Consider the following 20,560-nt stretch of genomic DNA (forward strand, 5'->3'; position numbering starts at 1 on the left):
AAACAAATATAAAAACAAAGAAAAAGTATCAACGTCCCATTTAAAAAACAAATAAAAATAAATGTATAGTCAATGTTGTTTGAACCCATCATTCTTTAAAATGTCTTTTGCCGAGTGTGAGGCAGTTATTAATGAATATATTCATTCTCACAATAACATATCTACACATACAGTACATGGCAATAAGAAACATGCTAACATGCCTTTGCACAGCAAGTTTAAATGTAATAATACTGTACTAGCTGGAATTATGGAGATTTTTCCCCCAAAACTTTTTATTTGATCCAAAAGTGAAATTCCAATTTGCACAAAATGAGTTATAATGCAAACACTGATCATGCAAACATTTACACCAACATCACACGTGTTCGTCACATGATTGTCACATCACAGAGCCCTGTGTGTGTGTGTGTGTGTGTGTGTGTGTGTGTGTGTGTGTGTGTGTGTGTGTGTGTGTGTGTGTGTCATTAGGTGTGCATGTGTGTTTGTTTTATGATTTGACTAGAAACTTTCAGTGCCATCAGTTACAACTAAAATAGTAATTTTACAGAATTTAAAAACTAGAGTTGTGCTGAATAAATAGACGTAAGTGCACATTTGTGATATATTCTCTGTGCTTCTGGATATAGTTTACATATTATCTCAGGAATGTCGTTTATATACAACTTCAGAGGTGCTTTATTCATTTCTCACTCCAAATACTTGGAAACACAATTTAGTTTGATTGGTTATTGTGTTTCTTCATAGCTGTAATTCAGAATATATCCAAATATAACTAGATTTGATAAAAAAGGTATATTACCAAACGACTTGACAATACAACTAATAAATGATACATGTAAAAATATATAAAACACACACATATGCGTTTAGTTTCAGTGTCTTTTCTGAAAGGAAAAGAGATTTGTGCTGGAGAAGCTTCTCAGGCAGGTCAAGAGAGTTTCTGTAACCAAATATAAAAAATAAAACAAGCTTCCTGTATAAAGATGCCGTAACAGCGCTCGCGTATCAAATGTGTGGCCTTTAACAATTCATTTACAGTCAATTGTAAAACTGCAATTTCACAGACAAATAAAAAAGTCCAAACATATTTACGTGTGATATGAATTATCACACAAGACTTGATCCCGCTGTATATATTTGGTTGTGTCTGAAACACCTGAAGTGAGTGTGACGGCTGCCGTCCTCATCCTGGTGTTTTCCGGTGCTCTGTGATGGCGCTCCAGAGTTTACACAGGACTCCGCCGCTGGAAACACACAAGCAGAAGGACAGTCACACACTAGAGAAACTTCATAATCCCAAAGGGAAGTGAATTATTTCACACTGTGTAATATAATTCATGTCTGGAGGAGGACCACATTAACATCTGAACAGTAATTCATTTACACAGAATGGAAAAATCCCTAGATTACATAATATAAACCAATTAGTTGTCTGGATTCAGTCAGATTGAATATAAAGTGCTCATGTCTGTCGCAGAATCTGGAATTTGCAACAATGAACTTTATCTATATCTAACTATATACAGTGGGTACGGAAAGTATTCAGACCCCCTTAACTCGTTGTTATATTGCAGCCATTTGCTAAAATCATTTAAGTTCATTTTTTCCTCATTAATGTACACACAGTACCCCATATTGACAGAAAAACATTTTTGCAGATTTATTAAAAAAGATAAACTGAAATATCACATGGTCCTAAGTATTCAGACCCTTTGCTGTGACACTCATATATTTAACTCAGGTGCTGTCCATTTCTTCTGATCATCCTTGAGATGGTTCTACACCTTCATTTGAGTCCAGCTGTGTTTGATTATACTGATTGGACTTGATTAGGAAAGCCACACACCTGTCTATATAAGACCTTACAGCTCACAGTGCATGTCAGAGCAAATGAGAATCATGAGGTCAAAGGAACTGCCAGAAGAGTTCAGAGACAGAATTGTGGCAAGGCACAGATCTGGCCAATGTTACCAAAACATTTCTGCTGCACTTAAGGTTCCTAAGAGCACAGTGGCCTCCATAATCCTTAAATGGAAGACGTTTGGGATGACCAGAGCCCTTCCTAGAGCTGGCCGTCCGAACAAACTGAGCTATCGGGGGAGAAGAGCCTTGGTGAGCGAGGTAAAGAAGATCCCAAAGATCACTGTGGCTGAGCTCCAGAGATGCAGTCGAGAGATGTGAGAAAGTTGTAGAAAGTCCACCATCACTGCAGCTCTCCACCAGTCGGGGCTTTATGGCAGAGTGGCAGGGACAGGACGACTGGTTGCAATCGAGGGAAAGATGAATGCGGCCAAGTACAGGGATATCCTGGACGAAAACCTTCTCCAGAGTGCTCAGGACCTCAGACTGGGCCGAAGGTTTACCTTCCAACAAGATAATGACCCTAAGCACACAGCTAAAATAATGAAGGAGTGGCTTCACAACAACTCCGTGCCTGTTCTTGAATGGCCCAGCCAGAGCCCTGACTAAAACCCAATTGACCATCTCTGGAGAGACCTAAAAATGGCTGTCCACCAACGTTTACCATCCAACCTGACAGAACTGGAGAGGATCTGCAAGGAGGAATGGCAGAGGATCCCCAAATCCAGGTGTGAAAAACTTGTTGCATCTTTCCCAAAAATCTCATGGCTGCTTCAAAAGGGTGCTTCTAATAAATACTGAGCGAAGGGTCTGAATACTTAAGGCCTTTGCACACTGAGTCCGAAATTTTCAAGGAGCTGCGGGATTATCCGAGCGTTTAAAAGTTTACTTCAGAATGTCAGTGGCTCTGTTTGATGCTTTACTACTGGCACAATCTGTCTTTATATTCGGTCTCTTTGTATTCCTCACGTTGTTAGTCATTCAGTGCTGCTGTTTTGTGCTGTAGACGACGTGGATCAACTTGTCAGATGGCATTCTGGATTTTTGCATTCGCATACGGTGGCTCTGAATTGTCAAAACGTCTCTCAAAATGCGTGCCATGGATGCGAAAAACGCAGAAAATCGAACCTGATCCGAATATTTTTTTGACGGACGAAAGTTTCGGAGGCAGTGTGCAAATGCGATTGACATAACGTGAGGTCGAATTTATTTTTTAACGTGCGAAAGTTTCGCATGCGAATTTCGGACTCAGTGTGCAATGACCTTTAGGATCATGTGATATTTCAGTTTTTCCTTTTTTAATAAATCTGCAAAAATGTCAACAATTCTGTGTTTTTCTGTCAATATGGGGTGCTGTGTGTACATTAATGAGGAAAAAATATGAACTTAAATGATTAAATAGCTGCAATATAACAACGAGTGAAAAACGTAAGGGGGTCTGAATACTTTCCGTACCCACTGTAAATATGAACTATATCCTACTGAAGACTGGAGTAATTATGCTGAAAATTCAGCTTTGATCACAGGAATAAATTACACTTTACTAAATATTCACATAGAAAACAGCTGATTTAATTTAATATTTCACCGTTTTACTGTATTTTTGATCATATTAATGCAGTCTTAGCAGTGGTGTAATGTAATGAAGTACAGTACATGAGTATTTTTTGGGAGAATCTGTACTTTACTTGAGTTTTATATTTCTGCCAACTTTTACATTTACTCCACTACATTTCCCAAATAAAATGTATACTTTTACTACAAAATAAAGTAGGATGAACACAGACTGCAAGCAAGCATGTGCAAACAAGTGCTACACAATCGCAGCTGATTTAATTTTCCGTTGCTGGAGCGGCTGAGAAAAGTGCGCTGTCATTATACAGCACGAGAGCGGCCTCTAGAGGCGACATAAAAACTCTCACTGAGACCTCGTGGAGTTTGTTTTGACACGTGACGTGAGGCTGAGACAGAGCGGGACACTTCAAAACGATTTAAAACGAACAACAAAACGGTATATTATACAGTGTACACTACAGTACATGTTTTCATGTCATTATAAAGTGATTAGTTTGTTGAGTAGATGCTGCATTAGTGGAGAACAGTAATATGTTTGCCATCGAGGCTGAGAGGATGCTAACTTTAGCAGTACCTCCAGCGGTTAAAACAATGTGACAAAAACACCAACTTTTTAATGTCACAATTGTACCATTAGTTTGCATTAGTTTATATCCATTTGTTCGCTGTTATGCATTCATTATCCAGTGATCTGGAGTCTTGTAACATTAAATAAGGTTAATAAAAGTATTGTTCATTGTCAATTTCAACATTTACATTTTAACATTTTAAAGTTGTCTCCTACATTAGTTATAATGCACTATGAATTAACATGAACGATCAATGTATAATTAATATATTCATATTTTTTATATTTAAAACTTACAATAAACATTTTGCCATTTTTTTAATTCAAAGAAACAAAATGTAAGAAAGAGTTAAAACTGAACACAATCTTGCTGCTCAGACTGTGTACAGAACAATTTTTAATAATATTTTGCTCCTTTTATATTTTACATTTACTTGTACTTTTACTTTCGATACTTAAGTACGTTTAATACCAAAAAAATACTTTTCATACTTCAGTACAAAAAATATCACATACTTTAAAACTTTTACTCAAGTAACATTCTAAACAGTGACTTTAACTTCTACTAAAGTCATTTTCTGGTAAGATAACTATACTTTACTCAAGTATGGCTTTTGAGTACTTCACTGAGTCTTGGTGAGCAGAAGAGACTTCTTTCAAAAAATAAATAAAGTTACTGACCTGAAATGTCTGAACGTACAGTATATGCGAAATATAACTTATGCATGTTAGTGTCTGTTGTTTGAGTACCCTTAGATAACAGAAGTTTAATGAAACAGAATATTGTTCACATACCGTAATCTCAAAGTCTTCAAGTCGTCTCTTGTGACGTAATGAAGGATGTCATCAAGACTGTAATCTTCAGCTATAATCTATGATATGGACAAAAAATAATCCATTATCTCTTGATTTCAGACAATATTATTAAGGACAAGATGTATTTAAATTGTTCAAATATATTTTAAATTACTCTCTGTATGGAATCTGCATCAGCGCCGTGGAGATTCAGCCACTCCAGAAGCTCCTGGTCTCCGTCTCGTTCAGCCGAACTGTGCGTGTTCACGAGCTGCACAGGAGCATCTGCCATAAACACATGATCAAACACAGGGTTGGACTGAGAGTTCCAGTTTAAAAGGTCAATACTGAAAATACATTACAACATAATGATTTAATACATAGCAAAAGACCACCAAAGCAGCATGTCAACATTAATATTCAAATAAAGAAGCATCACTAAATGTCAAAGTCTTTTTCTCAGAGAACGACACTGAAAATTTCAGTAAGAAAATTTAACTTTCTAAAAGAAATAGAGCGTAGTATTTGTACAAAAGTATTCTTCTCCGTGAGTTTTACTCAATGATTTATAAACAGCCGATTTTTAGTGGACACATCCTCCTCACATCTGATCCAAGCAACTTCCTCAGAAAATGGTGTCAAATTTTGTAAACATGATCTATGATGATTGTGTTCAGTGGTTACTTCATAAAATTAGATTACTTTTTACGGAAGTGTATGGATATACACTTTTATATGGCGAAGGACCACACATGTGACTTCAGACTGTTCATTTGTCATGTTGGCGCTCACAGCATCAGCAGCTGTCGTTTACATTCATACAAACGACTCAAAATGATTTTTATATCCCAAACATACATGATGAATTACGACTATAAATGTTTTCAGTGCAAACACGCACACAAATGTTCATGCATCGTTGCAACATGACATGGCTGCTAATGTTTCGCGGGGGCGTCAGTCCTGCAGCAGAGCAGATGTTTCTGTGGGATCTTCAGTCGGAGTTTGTGGGATCTGCGGTGATGCTGCAGGTCTCGTTCACACAGCGGGTTTGATAAATGTCTGAAATGAGTTCCAGCGATCCTCTCTGCAGATCTTACAGCGTGCTGCAGGGCCGTGTGGTCTGACGCAGCGTCACTGCCAGACCAGACAGAGATGCATCGAGCATCATTAGGCTCTCCTTGTACCACATGGTAAGATGGATGGGGGGTTTGCCCGTCTCAGTCGCTGCAGAAAGGGGAGACATTGCTGTGCTTTCTTGGCCAGTCAGATGGTCGGTGATGTGCAGACCCAGAAACTTCCCTACAGGGAAACCAGGAAGATGGACGGTGCGGGACTTCCTGAACTCAGTGATTATCTCCTTTGTTTTGTCAACATTCAGAGACAGGTTGTTGTTTTCACACCAGTCCAAGCTCCACCTCCTCTGTGTATGATGACTCATCATGTGATGATGATGTGGTTTGTACAGTCATGTGTCATGAGCAGCAGTGGGCCGAACATGCAGCCTTTGTGGCTCCGGGCTCAGTGTGATGGTGCTGAAGCAGCTGTCGCCCATCTGGACAGCCTGAGGCCTTTCAGTCAGGAAGTACAGCGTCCAGTTTCTGTTCTTTCACATATATTATGTCTCACATGCAAAACCCCCCTCAGTTTTAGGGAACACTGGGGGAATTCAGGCAGCAGTGGGACAAAAAGGCCAAAACCACCTCGGTCAAAACTGAGTATTTTCAGGCATTTTCGTTGCAGTCTGGAGCTCTGAATAGTGTGTGTGTGTGTGTGTGTGTGGTGTGTGTGTGTGTGTGGTGTGTGTGTGTGTGTGGTGTGTGTGTGTGTGTGGTGTGTGTGTGTGTGTGGTGTGTGTGTGTGTGTGGTGTGTGTGTGTGTGTGGTGTGTGTGTGTGTGTGTAAATGCACACATCAGACTCACCGACAGGCCCGGGTCGACACTTCAACAGTCTGATCTCTTGTTCTCTCTCGTCCAGGACTTGCTGTAAGATGGCCTGATATTCTCTCTCTTTCTCGATCAAGTCCTCCAGCAGTCTGCAGCACACAAACACAAACACATTCATGTGTAAGTCTGTGACCAGAGTGGTTAAATGTGTGACTTGATGCAAATACCACATGATGTACAGTACAGTCCAAAAGTTTGGGATCGGTACGATTTTTAATGTTTTTAAAAGAAGTTTCGTCTGCTCACCAAGGCTACATTTATTTAATTAAAAATACAGTAAAAACAGTAATATTGTGAAATATTATTACAATTTAAAATAACCATTTTCTATTTGAATATATTTGACAAAGTAATTTATTCCTGTGATCAAAGCTGAATTTTCAGCATCATTACTCCAGTCTTCAGTGTCACATGATCCTTCAGAAATCATTCTGATATGCTGATCTGCTGCTCAAGAAACATTTAATGTGTACAATTGTCCAAAATATTTGTGTACAATATTTTTTTTCAGGATTATTTGATGAATAGAAAGTTGAAAAGAACAGTGTTTATTTAAAATATCATTTTTTGAAACATTATAAAAGTATTTACTATCACTTTTGATTGATTTAATGCATCCTTGCTGAATAAAAGTATTCATTTCTTTAATTTCTTCTCAAAAAAATAAAAATACAAATTCTTACTGACCCCAAACTTTTGAACGGTAGTGTATAATGCTACAGAAGCTTTGTATTTCAGATAAATGCTGTTCTTTTGAACTTTCTATTCATCAAGGAATCCTGAAAAAAAAGTACACAACTGTTTTCAACATTGAAAATAATCATAAATGTTTCTTGAGCAGCAGATCAGCATATCAGAATGATTTCTGAAGGATCATGTGACACTGAAGACTGGAGTAATGATGCTGAAAATTCAGCTTTGATCACAGGAATAAATTACTTTGTCAAATATATTCAAATAGAAAACAGTTATTTTAAATTGTAATAATATTTCACAATATTACTGTTTTTACTGTATTTTTAATTAAATAAATGTAGCCTTGGTGAGCAGACGAAACTTCTTTTAAAATCATTAAAAATCTTACCGATCCCAAACTTTTGGACTGTACCGTACGTGCAAATATACACAGATGAGATTAACTGAAGTGCTATAAATATGGTTATACAAAGTCCAATAATTACTAAAATTTGATAATTTAAAAAGCACCACAGAAATATGACTCGAATTCAAATTCAGATCTGCAGGAGGTTTGAGTCCAGTTCAAAGACAAACATGACCCAGTGCTGTTTGGTGTCACATGATGTGATTTTACATATTTATACAGATTTCCCTATTTTAGGACCTGTTGTGCTGGTTACTTTATGATGACTGAAATCACAAAATGGCCTTAAACAAATACTGCGTTACCTTTTCTCATTTATTTCATGCACGGATTTGTTCTGTCAGTGCAGAATTTGCAAGTCAAGTTTCAGAGGAACAGTGACCTCTGACCCGTCACATGACATAGGATATAGGAGTAACGCAAGATCAAACAAATAGTTTGATAAACATGTACCTCTTGGTTTCCAGCTTCATGCGCCCCAGCTCCATGCTGATCGATCTCTGAGCGCTCTGAGACTCATGGGAAACCGTTGAGCTGAGTGTGCTGACCCCAGACGTGACCACGGTGTCGTCATGAAGAGCGACGGGTGCTCCGATGTCCTTGAGGCCAGCGTTTCCCTGAGGAACGGAGTCATCATCGATGTCCTCCTGCTCGGCGGGGTCGCTCTCTGACGCCAGCGTGAAGTGCGGCCGCAGCTCTGAGAGGAACATATACAAACAACAGATCACATGACCTGATCCTGAGCACCGCAGCACAGTGCTGGGGCTGTTCACACTGTCAGTCCAAATCCGATCATTAGTGTATCTAAATTATTGACTGAGTATGGAATTGTTCATATCTGATTTGTGTGTCCCGTGGCGCTCTTTAGTTTTCCGGAATATCTGCACTGGTTTCTATGAGGTTGCAGAGGTAGGAATACGGCAAAAACAACAACATGGAGGAGTTTGCAATAGAGATGTTTTTGTCTATTTACAACATGACAATATAAAACTGCGTCTCCTGATTCAGCGGCAGAAACGCAGGAAGCTGGTATGAGCTTCTTTATTCCCTTTATTGCCGTCGTCTCTAATTACAGGATATCATTTCCTCCTCGACCGACACTTGCAACAACACAGCCTTGTTTCTGCGGGGACTTTCAGCATGTTCCCTTTAACAGCATGTGACATGCGAAAAGTGATTAGAGCTCAAAATGGATTTGTAAACAAACAAACAAAAAAAAATGCATTCCATGTAATTTTTTGCTGTTCACACTTGATTAATATGATCGGATTCCAATCGGATACGCACAGAAACTGGATCTGGACTGACCGTCTGAACGAGGCTCATGAATCCCCTGCCTTACATCATAAAGAAACTCTGTTTACCAGGTACAAGTATGACGATGGCAGTCTGTACGGCCTTTCGAATGATGTTATCCAGGGCAAACATCCAGTGCGGCTTGATGTTGTGGTTCCGCAGGACTTTATTTACCTGCAGAAACATTATACCAAAAGTCACAAATATTTGACAATCAGGAAAAGCCATTACTGAGCTGTTCAACATCAAATGGCATTCGCAACTCATTTTAATATTGTATTGAGGTGACACAGAATTGATGATATGGCTCTGGCTAGACGCTCACCGCATCCTGGAAGCTGAAGAGCGCCACCTGCAGTTGGCTGATAGCTGTGCTGTCGAAGTCCAGCTCCAGTTTGAGCTGAGAGAGGGTGTTGGCAATTATTTTCCTGTCCGCCATCCTCACAAAGTCTCCCAGACTCGCCACCAGTGTGGAGATATGCTGATGCTTCAGTTTGGTCTCCTCAGACCCCTGTATCGAGACACAAATCACACGCACAAAAAGGGACACAAAATTAACGGTCACATGACAGATTTGTCGTCATTCGCACAAGCGCGCGAGAGCAGCAGGCCCAGGCCGGGTTCACCTGTGTCAGCGCCTCCAGCAGGTGAAGCACTATCTTCTCTCTGTCCTCGGTCAGGATTCGGTGTAAAGTCGCTCTCCTTTCGCTGTCTTTCTTCAGCATGAAGAAGCCAGAGTCTTTCTCCTCTGGAGAGGGTGGTGCGCTGTGGTCCTCAAAGTTCTCCACAGGAATACTACAACAACAGATGTACAGATTCAGCAGATACGATGATGATGTTCTGCATTTACTGTAACATAATAAGGTATATTTAAGCTAAAATGAATCTTAATAGTCTCTGCTGACCTCAGGAAGAGTGAGCGATGACCTTTGACCTCTCTCTCGCTGTAGCACTTGATGCTGGGTTTGAAGTTGAAGGGGTTTGTGCAGAGCTCGTTGTCCGGCGAGACGGAGCCGTACTCGCTGCTGCTGCTCGTGTCCTCGACCACCACGGGAACGGGCAGAGAGATGCTGCGCAAATACTCTACAACACATGACATCACATGACATCACGCTTCCACAGCATCCAGTTCATTTGACCGCATCCTCGTATCCCTATATGGACCGCTAGCTGCATAAAAGCAACTTTATGAAATATTTATTTTATGTTGATAATTAATTTCTATATATGAAACATTTCAGTTTAGTAAATGTGTATTTATCAAAATGTTCCTTTTGGTTAAAGTGTCATTTTGTACATCGATTAACCTTATGTGAGAAAAAGAGTCAAATGAACATGGCTAATTATGAACAATGACTCCATTTACAGGATATCATCATCAAAGACAAAAGATGGGAATTAAACGGACAACACTCACCAGTTCCTGGTGTAAGAGCTGAAAAAAGAGAAAACAGAGAGATGAGAAGACATAAGAGAGAGAAAAGCTTTTTCCAGGATTGACAACCAGCACTTCCCACAATACAAATAGGAAATAGGAACTGAAATGCACAAATCTGTACTTAAGTCTTCTGTTCCAGACATATGCCACATTATTATTATTATTGTTTATAATAATTGGCCTGTTCTCGTGTCAAAACCAAAGGGGATCGTGCATTTTCGGTTGCCGGCCCAAGACTCTGGAATATCCTTCCACCTGACATCAGATCTGCACCCTCAGTTGATGTTTTTAAAACTTGCGTGAAAACGTACCTGTTTTCTATGGCTTTTAACTGTTGACTTTTGGATGATGTATATTGTTTTAATTGTATTCTGTTATTGTTTAGTTTTTGTTTAGTTCTTTTGGTTTGTTGTGTTGCTGTACAGTCCTTTGGTCTACTTTGTAGTGGAAAAGGCTCTATAAATAAAGTAGACTTGAGACTTGAGATACGCATGTATATACAGTATATGTATGAATGTACCAAGAGCTCCTGAAAAAAACACAACAAATTCCTGGTGTTTTTGCACACACTTGGAGAATAAAGTTCATTCTGATTCTGAAACCTTTTCTTTCTCCATCAAAGGGCAGTGAAAGACGGGAGCTCGACCTTAAACGATCTGTGCGCCTCCGGAGGTCAGTGAGCTGCCGTGTGCTTTCAGTGAAACAAACATTAAATGGGCATTATGAATGTAAATCGGTAAAATTCACTCAATCGACACATTTACACAATACACCAGACTGGGTAACAGGGCTGAAAGTAACAAAAGTAAGGTTACTGATTCTGGCCTAGCTAGTTGGGACCAATTAATAATATATTATTTCTATTAATATAATATAATTCAATCTTAATTTTGGTAATTAATTTATTCATGAATTCTGTAATTTGGAAATTAATATGTCCTTGTTTTTCCCATCAAGTTACCCAAATGATGCAACTTATTGGGTGTAACAATTTTAAGTAGGGTAACATTTTCTAATTAAGTTGTTACAGAGTTTGTTTTTTTTTGATAAAATATACAATGTACTTGTATCAAAATAGATCACTATTTTATTATTTTAATCGTTGGATACAGTCAAATCCTCTGTGGTGGGACAGTCTGAAACTCAAAACACCATTTTAAAGGAGTGGGTGAAGAAAACATGATGTATTTGTTTAATAATAGTTTAATGTACACAATGTTCATGTAATGAACCAGTTGAATTTAGCACATGTAACGTCCATATATCACACAAACACACCTGTGAAATTGTTGCTCTTCGATCGCTTTTTGCGTGATGTAACAGTGAGGAACTCGTGCGTGAGCAGATCGTTGGCCGTGGCTCGGCTGTCCGGATCAGGCTCAAAGCAGCGCAGGATAAACGCTTTGGCTTCAGAGGACATCGAGTCAGGAATCTCCGGATGGATTTTAAACATCCCGACCTACACAAATATACCAGCACAACCATAATGGAGCACTTCCAAAACTCTGTCCAACATCGAAGACGGTTATCTGCAGGTTTCTCTAAGCCATGCAGAGTCGATTACAACGTTATTATAAATACATGATCTGTGTAAGAACCTGTTGTTTCCTCTTCTCCTGTTTTATATGGATATGAATCACTATTTACTGATAAACCTGTGCTGCAAATCAAATGCTTATTTTGACAATTAAAAATGTTATTTTGTGAAATTGTACAAATTGTTCTAGAGTTCATCATAAAATAGTAATGAAAGGTTGATCACCCATTTATCATGTGATTTCATGCTTCCTAGAAGTTTGAAAACCATTTGAAAACTACTAAAGGCCAAACTGCACTCAAATAATTTATGTTTAACAAAATAAAAAACTAAAAGAAAACAGTGTGGACTTTGTGTAAAATCCTTTCAGCGACACTGACCTTGAACATCGCTGCCTGCGGCTCCCCCAGCTCATAGAAGGGCGGTTTCCCAGTGGCCATTTCTATAATGGTGCAGCCCAGGGACCAGATGTCTGCCGGCTTGCCGTACCCACGCGGCCCTTTATCTATGATTTCAGGGGCCATGTACTGTAACGTACCTGTAATATACCACCAGCGTGGAAAATATGAGTAATATTAACTGTAAGATACTAATCAAAAGTCAGCAGACCAAATCACATGACACGGCAATATCACGTTTCTGCCGCTAAACGAAACGGTCGTACCGGTGAAGGTTTCAGTGCAGGGGTTTATTCCAGCCAGACGTTTGGACGTCCCAAAGTCCGAGATCTTCAGAACGCCACTGTAGGTGTTTATCAAGACATTATCCCCCTGCGTGACATGAAACGATTACAGTTTCTGATAATCACTTTTCTCTGGACTTTCACAATCCTACAGACATTTTAAGATAAAAGGTGTATTACCTTAATGTCTCTGTGAACTATCTGGTTGTCATGCAGGTATTTGAGACCCTCCAGAATCTGTTTGGTGTAGAAGCCGATAGTCGGCTCGTTGTTTTTAGAGGACCCCACTTTGACCTGAGCAATGCTGACAGACTGCCTGCGATTCACAGAAAAACACGTTCTTTCACATACTAACATTAGAATAATGCAGATGCATGTTGGCCTGATGTGAACGGTCTCACCTCCAGGCACCTGCTCCATGAAGATCTTGATGAAGCCGTTCTCGCTGATGGAGCCGAGGTACTGAACGATGTTCTTGTGCTTGAGGTGTTTGTGCAGGGCGATTTCTTCATGCAGAGGCTGCGAATATCTGCCGACACACAGACGTCACATCAGATCAACTGTTGCTGTGTGATCACATGCATTTCTACATCTGCTTAATCAAAAGCATGAATATTGCACATTCATTTATATCATATATAAATGTATATTAATACAGAAGCTCCGCCCAATGACTCTCTTGCTATTGCCATTTCTTGTGAAACTGATTTTTTATTTAATATAATGTCACTGTGTGTAAACAGAATGATGTGCAGGGAAAATGGGACAAATTGCATCCCATATTGATTCAATTTCCCAAAAAAACATCCCTGAATGAGGTTTAGTGTGTTATTTTTTCAGTTTCATTTTCATTTTTAGTTAAAACAGAGATAAAGTTCACTAGTCTAGAGAAATGTTCCTATAGTTACAGTATTCAATAATGGTCAAAATGGTCAAAAAATAATATACTGAATGCAAAAACGAATTAGATTTCCTCACCTACTGTCCCGTTCGGGAATCTCTTTGATGGCCAAGCGCACCTGGTTACTGAGGTCACGACCAGCATAGACGACCCCAAACGTGCCTTTACCCAGAACCACCCTCTCTCCATGCTCATCGTACTCATAATCATACTGCAGGCACACAGGAACACACAATTCACACGTGTTCTCGTCTCCCTGTTGCTTGATGCTATATATAACAAATGTCTACAATAAATATAAAATATACTGTATGTTTCAAGATTATTATTTTACCTCTAAAGCCTCCGATTCACACTCGGTGTCTTCTGAGCCTTTCCAGGCCTCCTCAGTGAGAGCGTTTACTAGATCACAGAACCTACAAAACATCATCATCATCATCATCATCATCAACAAAAAGTCTAATTATTTTAAAGATGATCCTTTAAATAGACAAAAATGAGTACTGTGATTAACTTTTACATCTTCACAGTAGGGATACACGGATAACAACACCTGCTAATAACAACAGTTTGCTTCAATAGTTCATGTTCCTGTTAGTGGTGGCACATGAAAGGCTGAAGAAACATCACATTTTGAAGCATTTTGGTAATTTTTTGGTAGCCTTTTATTCATTGCATGAGTTTGTATTCTCTTTTTCCTGACTCCTTCTGACTGACAGGAAATAATCGTCTGCTTTAAACAAGTCAATGTTCGATGTCCGCAGACTTTCAGCAGTAGACACAGTAATAGGTCTGTAGTTTCTAAAATATTTCTAGTAGACATTCAAATGTGCAATTTCTGTCTTTAGTTTGTCTATGAATAAATGAGGCATTTATATAGCGCTCTGTCTTTGGCATTGTGAGGAAGAATGAATGAAATGTAGGAAAAGAAGGAGTTTGCAAACGTGTATACGTACGTTTTGCAGTGCAACTCTGTGCAGAAATAGATTTGAAAATCTTCTGCGTTGTTCACCACATACAGGAAACAGCTGCGCTCATCACATTTGGAGATGCTGAATGTGTTAAACAAAAACAAGTAAAAAAAAAAGTAAAGTAAAATTAGAAAAAACAAACACTACATTTGACGTTAAATGCTTTACATAAATACACATGTAAAATCTGCTGTTAAACTGCACAATTACAGCGACAGCTGACCGTTGCACAACAGAGGTCAGGACTACATCTGCTAGTGGACGCACGTCACGTCATGAATGTGTGTTTAAGCTGGATTAGGGAAGACATCATTTACCTCACGCCTCGTACTGATGCTGCGCTGAAGTTCCACTCGTGGATCCCTTTATTCTGAGACCGAGAGAGGAAGAGATTTTTATTAGAAACATGCAGCACTCATATTAATTGAAATATTTTTCAAGTTTAATAACCACATTAAGATTTGGCTGTTTTTCCATCGCCAAATTTAAGAACTAAAATGATAATTAAGACTTTTGTTATACAACTTAAGATGTTTAATAGATTGTGTGACCTTAAATTTGATCAAACTATATTTATTTTAAGGCGTTCAAGGACCCTGTAGATATAGAAAATATTAGAATGACTAGAAGACGACTCTAGAAAGACTAACTGTGATTTTAGACACAACGGCTTTAACCAATGCTTGGATATTCAAATAACATATCAGTGCAGTACAGTAATGTTTAGAGAATTAATAAAGTCAACAAATTAAAAAAGAAATTATGAATTTAAGAACAAATGGGTAAATTATTTATTACTTTGTCGTCAGAGGTCACGTGCCAGATGGATAACGTGTTTTCTTCCGCATCCTTGTTTATGGAGAGGTAAGATGGCTGGTACACTTTAGTGGGCTCCAATATCAACACCTGCACACACCAAAAACAAGAAAGCTTTACACTGATAATAGCCCATGTTTACATGCCATTAATGCACAACAGTCTCGGGCGGTGTCTAACTAGCACACAAGAATATTGTGTACTGGACAAAATTTAAATATATTGTAATAGATAATACAGTTTAGTCTGAATTTTTACACAACACATTGTGGGATTGTGTAATTCACATATAGGACACATGCCATCCGGTCTCAACTGTTGGCCAAAAGGAATATAATAAACATGCACTTTAGAAACAGGATTTTTCCCGGGTTTTTGCAGAACAGAACGGGTTTTTTTGGTGTACATGTAAACAAAATGTGACAACGCAGTATAATGGTCGGTGTGTTAAGAGGATTCATACAGGAAAACGGACGGACGTCACATCCTTTTGGGTGGATTCCACCATAAAGTCCATCCAGAAGTCCACAAGCTCTTGTTTAGCGGCCTGTGGATCGGTGCTCGGCTTCGTAAAGTGCTTATAGATGAGGATGGTCTCGACCAGGGAACGCAGGTACCTGAAATACACATAAAGCACAAACAACTCAATGAATGAACCGTAAAAGACTACAACTATGACTCGCTTCTGACAGACGACTACATTCTTACATTTTCTGAAGCGCTTGCCTCTTCAAAACTGGACTACACCCAAGTTATTGTACACTGGCTCACTTTCACACAGAATTCAACTGAGTGAAGGTTTGTTTCATTTGCCCATTTATTAATTGTCTGTGAAATTCAAAAGTATTAAACTTAAAAACAAAACAAAAAAGAAAATAAACGTTTTGACCAATGAATGAATTGATTATGATGTTTGGATGATTTTAAATCATTTCATAAAGACTGCAAGAAGCAAGCATTTTAGTGATGAGCAACTAGTAAAATGTATGTAATATAGGTAATTTATTTTCTTCTCTTTTTTATGACAATAAAAAACTAAATTTCAATGTAAGATTTTAATAATACCCATGACCTGTCCTGGAAATCATAGTTTTAAAAATCCCTGAACACTGTTTTTTGTTTAAATTCTTAATGTTTGAGCAATAATAATAGTGATGCTTTTGCAAACACTAATAATTAATTGTTCATATTATTTTAAACGATGTGTGTAAAATGTGAATGTGTGCACATACCAAACGGGTGCTTTAATTTTGAAGAGTTTCTCGGAGGCCTGGATGACGCGTGTGTTGTCACAGGCGAGAATACTGGCCCCGAGAAAGAAACCCACATCCCAATAACTCTGTAATCTATCCAAACTGCCCTTCTTCCCCAGGAGACTGCTCAACTTCACACCTACAAAACACACGGTGCATATGTTACATACATACCCTGCAATATACTGATATATGAGATGCTAGTTAGACAAGAGCATGTGTGCAATCTATTTGAGAAAAGAGGGCGCTCTTTATTAATTAGCCAGTATCAGGAGAGGCGTCTTAGAAAATGCCAACATTAACTTACAATTTAATATGTTTGGACAATTAGGAAAACAAAATGTAGACTAATTTTGTAATTACAATAAAAATACTAAAAGTCTTAAAGACTAAAACATCTCTCAGATGTAATCCATGGCTCTACTGTGTCACATGATCCTTCAGAAATCATTCATCAATTATCACTGGAACTCAATTATTAATGATGGTTCTTATTATTATCAATGTCAAAAACAGTTTTTGCTGCTTAATATTTTTGTGGAAATCAAGATAAAAGGATTCTTTGATGAATAGAAAGTTCAAGAATATTTGTAACATTATAAATGTCTTTACAGTCACTTTTGATCAATTTAATGTGTCCTTGATGAATAAAAGTACTACAATATATATATATTTTTTTAAATCTTACTATTTGCACACAAATCTGAAGCAGCTGTTTTTTCAACATTGATAATAATCATAAATGTTTCTTGAGCATCAAATCATCATATCAGAATGATTTCTGAAGGATCATGTGACACTGAAGACTGGAGTAATGATGCTGAAAATTCAGGAATAAATTACACTTTACTATATATTCACATAGAAAACAGCTGATTTACATCATAATGTTTCATAATAACACTGTTTTTACTGTAATTCTGATCAATTAAATGCAGCCTTGATGAGCAGAAAAGATTCTTTCTTAATTATTCCATACTTTTATAATATATACATTTGTGAATGGATTAGTGTAATTCTGAGGTTCATTGCAAATAAAAACAAAAAATGTTCATCCTCTCCACAATCGACTATGAATTCTGGTTTGGTAACATCCAAAAATTCAGTCCTACTCCTAAAATGTTGTTGTTGTTGCGGATCACTTTGTTTCACTTAGAAATATGTCACATTACTGTAAAACGGCTTGTGAATGTCTTTCATGTTAAAGGTAGGGCAGGCAATGTTTGGAGAGGCTAGAAATAGCAAGCTAGCTTTGAAAGCATGAGATCCTCTCTTCAGAGCGTCTCCAAAGCCACGCCTCCTCCAAAACACATGAACCACAATTACCTCATGTCTAAAAGCACATAACATTACAATAATAATGAACGTAAACAAATGACAGCGCTCTGACCTGTACCACCTGACTGCTGCAGATTCATTCAGGTTGACCGTCACGGGTTGCCATCTCTTAATTACACTAATTATGAGATGGTGTGAACGCAGCATGTGTGATGTCATGTGATGTCTGTGCGATGTCATGTGATGATGTGTGATGTCTGTGTGATGTCATGTGATGTCTGTGCGATGTCATGTGATGTCTGTGCGATGTCATGTGATGATGTGTGATGTCTGTGTGATGTCATGTGATGTCTGTGTGATGTCATGTGATGTCTGTGCGATGTCATGTGATGATGTGTGATGTCTGTGTGATGTCATGTGATGTCTGTGTGATGACATGTGATGTCATGTGATGTCTGTGCGATGTCATGTGATGATGTGTGATGTCTGTGTGATGTCATGTGATGTCTGTGTGATGACATGTGATGTCTGTGTGATGTCTGTGTGATGTCTGTGTGATGTCTGTGTGATGTCTGTGTGATGTCTGTGTGATGTCTGTGTGATGTCTGTGTGATGTCTGTGTGATGTCTGTGTGATGTCTGTGTGATGTCATGTGATGCCATGTGATGTCTGTGCGAGCAGGTGCACGGAGGTATGCAAAGGTTGACAGGCAGGTAGGACATCCTATGTCCGAATGCAATGATTGGACAAACATGTTCTATCAGGATATGAAAAGAGTTTCTGCCAGTAAAACAAAAAGTGTTTACAAAACAAATTGCCTACCCTACCTAAAGTACTTTCTGACAGTGATCTTGCACAGTCGCTATAAGGTCACAATTTATTTAAATTCAAGAAATATCAGGCCAGTAGTACTTTCTATTATACCAGACATCAATAGTAAAAGTAATAAAAGTTTGCTCAACCGCTTCTGCAGGAGTGGCTGGCTGTACGCGGCTCATCCAAACAGTCAATCAACTCACCGACTTTACGCAACTCAAAGGAGGAGTCGAACTGATGTCCTGCGGCCAATAGCAGCACTGCATAGTTAATGCCAGAGTGAAGCGTGGGCTCCGATTCAAAACCTTTTCTAAACCTGAAGGTGGAGAGAAAGACAATGTCTCTGTGTTACTGTTACTGTGGCCACTTTGATAACACTTTACATTAAGGTTCATTAGTTACTGTATTAACTAACATGAACTAACCTTGAGCAATACATCTGTTACTGTATTTACTAATCTTCGTTAGTGTTAGTTAATGAAAATACATAGTTTGTTCATGTTAGTTCACAGTGCATTAACTAATGTTAACAAGATTTAAATATTGCTTTAGTAAATATTGAAATTAACATGAACAAAGATTAATAAAAGCTGTATAATAATAATAATAATAATAATAATAATGTGCAGTTCATTATTAGTTCACGTTAACTAAAGTTAATTAATGAACCTTATTGTAAAGTGTTACCACCACTTTATAGGTGAAACTCACAAAGCCTGTCATAAAAAATAGTTAACGGTCCTACAAATAGACTTCATTTTCTTCAAGCAAGTCATCATTTTTATTTTGCTGTGAAATGTGACTCGAATGTTTTGTTGAGATTCTCCCTCATGCCCTCACCAGTGTATGCCTTGATCTCTGCTATCTGTGTCCATGAAATGAGAGTCCAGGAACATATCCTTATAGATTCGCCCGACCAGGCAGTAAATATCAGATGCCACCTGCTCATCTGAGATCACCAATGGCAACATAATGTCCAGAGCCTTCTGTCTGTCTCCGGGCAGATTCCTCCTGCAGAGACACACCAAAAGAGACTGTGAAAAACAGAAATGACTGAGAAAAGGGTTTCAGGAAAGATTTGACACATTTCTCCTATCCAGGTGTAATATAGACGGTCAACAATAAGTAAGCCTTTTATTGGTTGATTTGACCAAAACCTGTAAAACACTATGACCCTGTGCTGGACATTGCTCGGTTAGATTAGACAGCACACGGACTCAACTACTGGCTCAAGTTTGGGACAGGACTCATATATTACTTCATGTCCTAACCAGGTGCAATGTCATAATAAAACAAGGGATAAAACTGGATTGAAATTTGTCGTAACCAGCAGCGAATGCGGCAAACAACAGGACGTTAAGTCTTTCTCTTGGATGTAATTTCTAAGCAGCTCATCTCATTCACTTCACCGTATACGCTACTGTTCAGAAGTTTGGGGTGAGGGTTTGGGTTTTTTTTTGGAAAGAAATAAATACATTTATTCAGCAAGGACACATTAAATTGATCAAAACTGACAGTGAAGACATTTATGTTACAAAAGACATTTCAAATAAATTACTGATTCCTTTGAACGGTATATTTATCAAACAAATTCTGAAAAAATGTCAAGTTTCCACAAAAATATGAATCAGCACAACTGATTTCAACACTGATAATTATCAGAAACATTTTAATGTATTAAACATCACACATTCTGATTAGCTGTAATTATGTGGTGAACGT

At 38.3% G+C, this 20,560-nt stretch overlaps 1 protein-coding gene across 1 annotated transcript in view; it reads right to left on the reverse strand.

The window, feature by feature from the left end:
• Positions 1–250: 250 nt before the first annotated feature.
• LOC137016154 (mitogen-activated protein kinase kinase kinase 5-like) overlaps positions 251–20,560 on the reverse strand; it is a 36,879-nt gene continuing 16,569 nt past the window's right edge. The window contains 25 exon segments of the mRNA XM_067380758.1: positions 251–1,247; positions 4,802–4,878; positions 4,977–5,086; positions 6,725–6,837; positions 8,304–8,547; positions 9,215–9,320; positions 9,472–9,657; positions 9,773–9,941; positions 10,052–10,229; positions 10,564–10,581; positions 11,863–12,043; positions 12,502–12,659; positions 12,786–12,891; positions 12,984–13,075; positions 13,078–13,119; positions 13,205–13,332; positions 13,782–13,915; positions 14,039–14,120; positions 14,661–14,756; positions 14,993–15,045; positions 15,474–15,581; positions 15,955–16,108; positions 16,724–16,883; positions 19,042–19,154; positions 19,679–19,849. Of these exon segments, the coding sequence (XP_067236859.1) occupies positions 1,187–1,247; positions 4,802–4,878; positions 4,977–5,086; positions 6,725–6,837; positions 8,304–8,547; positions 9,215–9,320; positions 9,472–9,657; positions 9,773–9,941; positions 10,052–10,229; positions 10,564–10,581; positions 11,863–12,043; positions 12,502–12,659; positions 12,786–12,891; positions 12,984–13,075; positions 13,078–13,119; positions 13,205–13,332; positions 13,782–13,915; positions 14,039–14,120; positions 14,661–14,756; positions 14,993–15,045; positions 15,474–15,581; positions 15,955–16,108; positions 16,724–16,883; positions 19,042–19,154; positions 19,679–19,849 (3,040 nt within the window). The 3' untranslated portion in view covers positions 251–1,186.

This window comes from Chanodichthys erythropterus, unplaced genomic scaffold (assembly GCF_024489055.1).
Source record: "Chanodichthys erythropterus isolate Z2021 unplaced genomic scaffold, ASM2448905v1 ctg000380_np12, whole genome shotgun sequence".
Lineage (NCBI taxonomy): Eukaryota > Metazoa > Chordata > Actinopteri > Cypriniformes > Xenocyprididae > Chanodichthys > Chanodichthys erythropterus.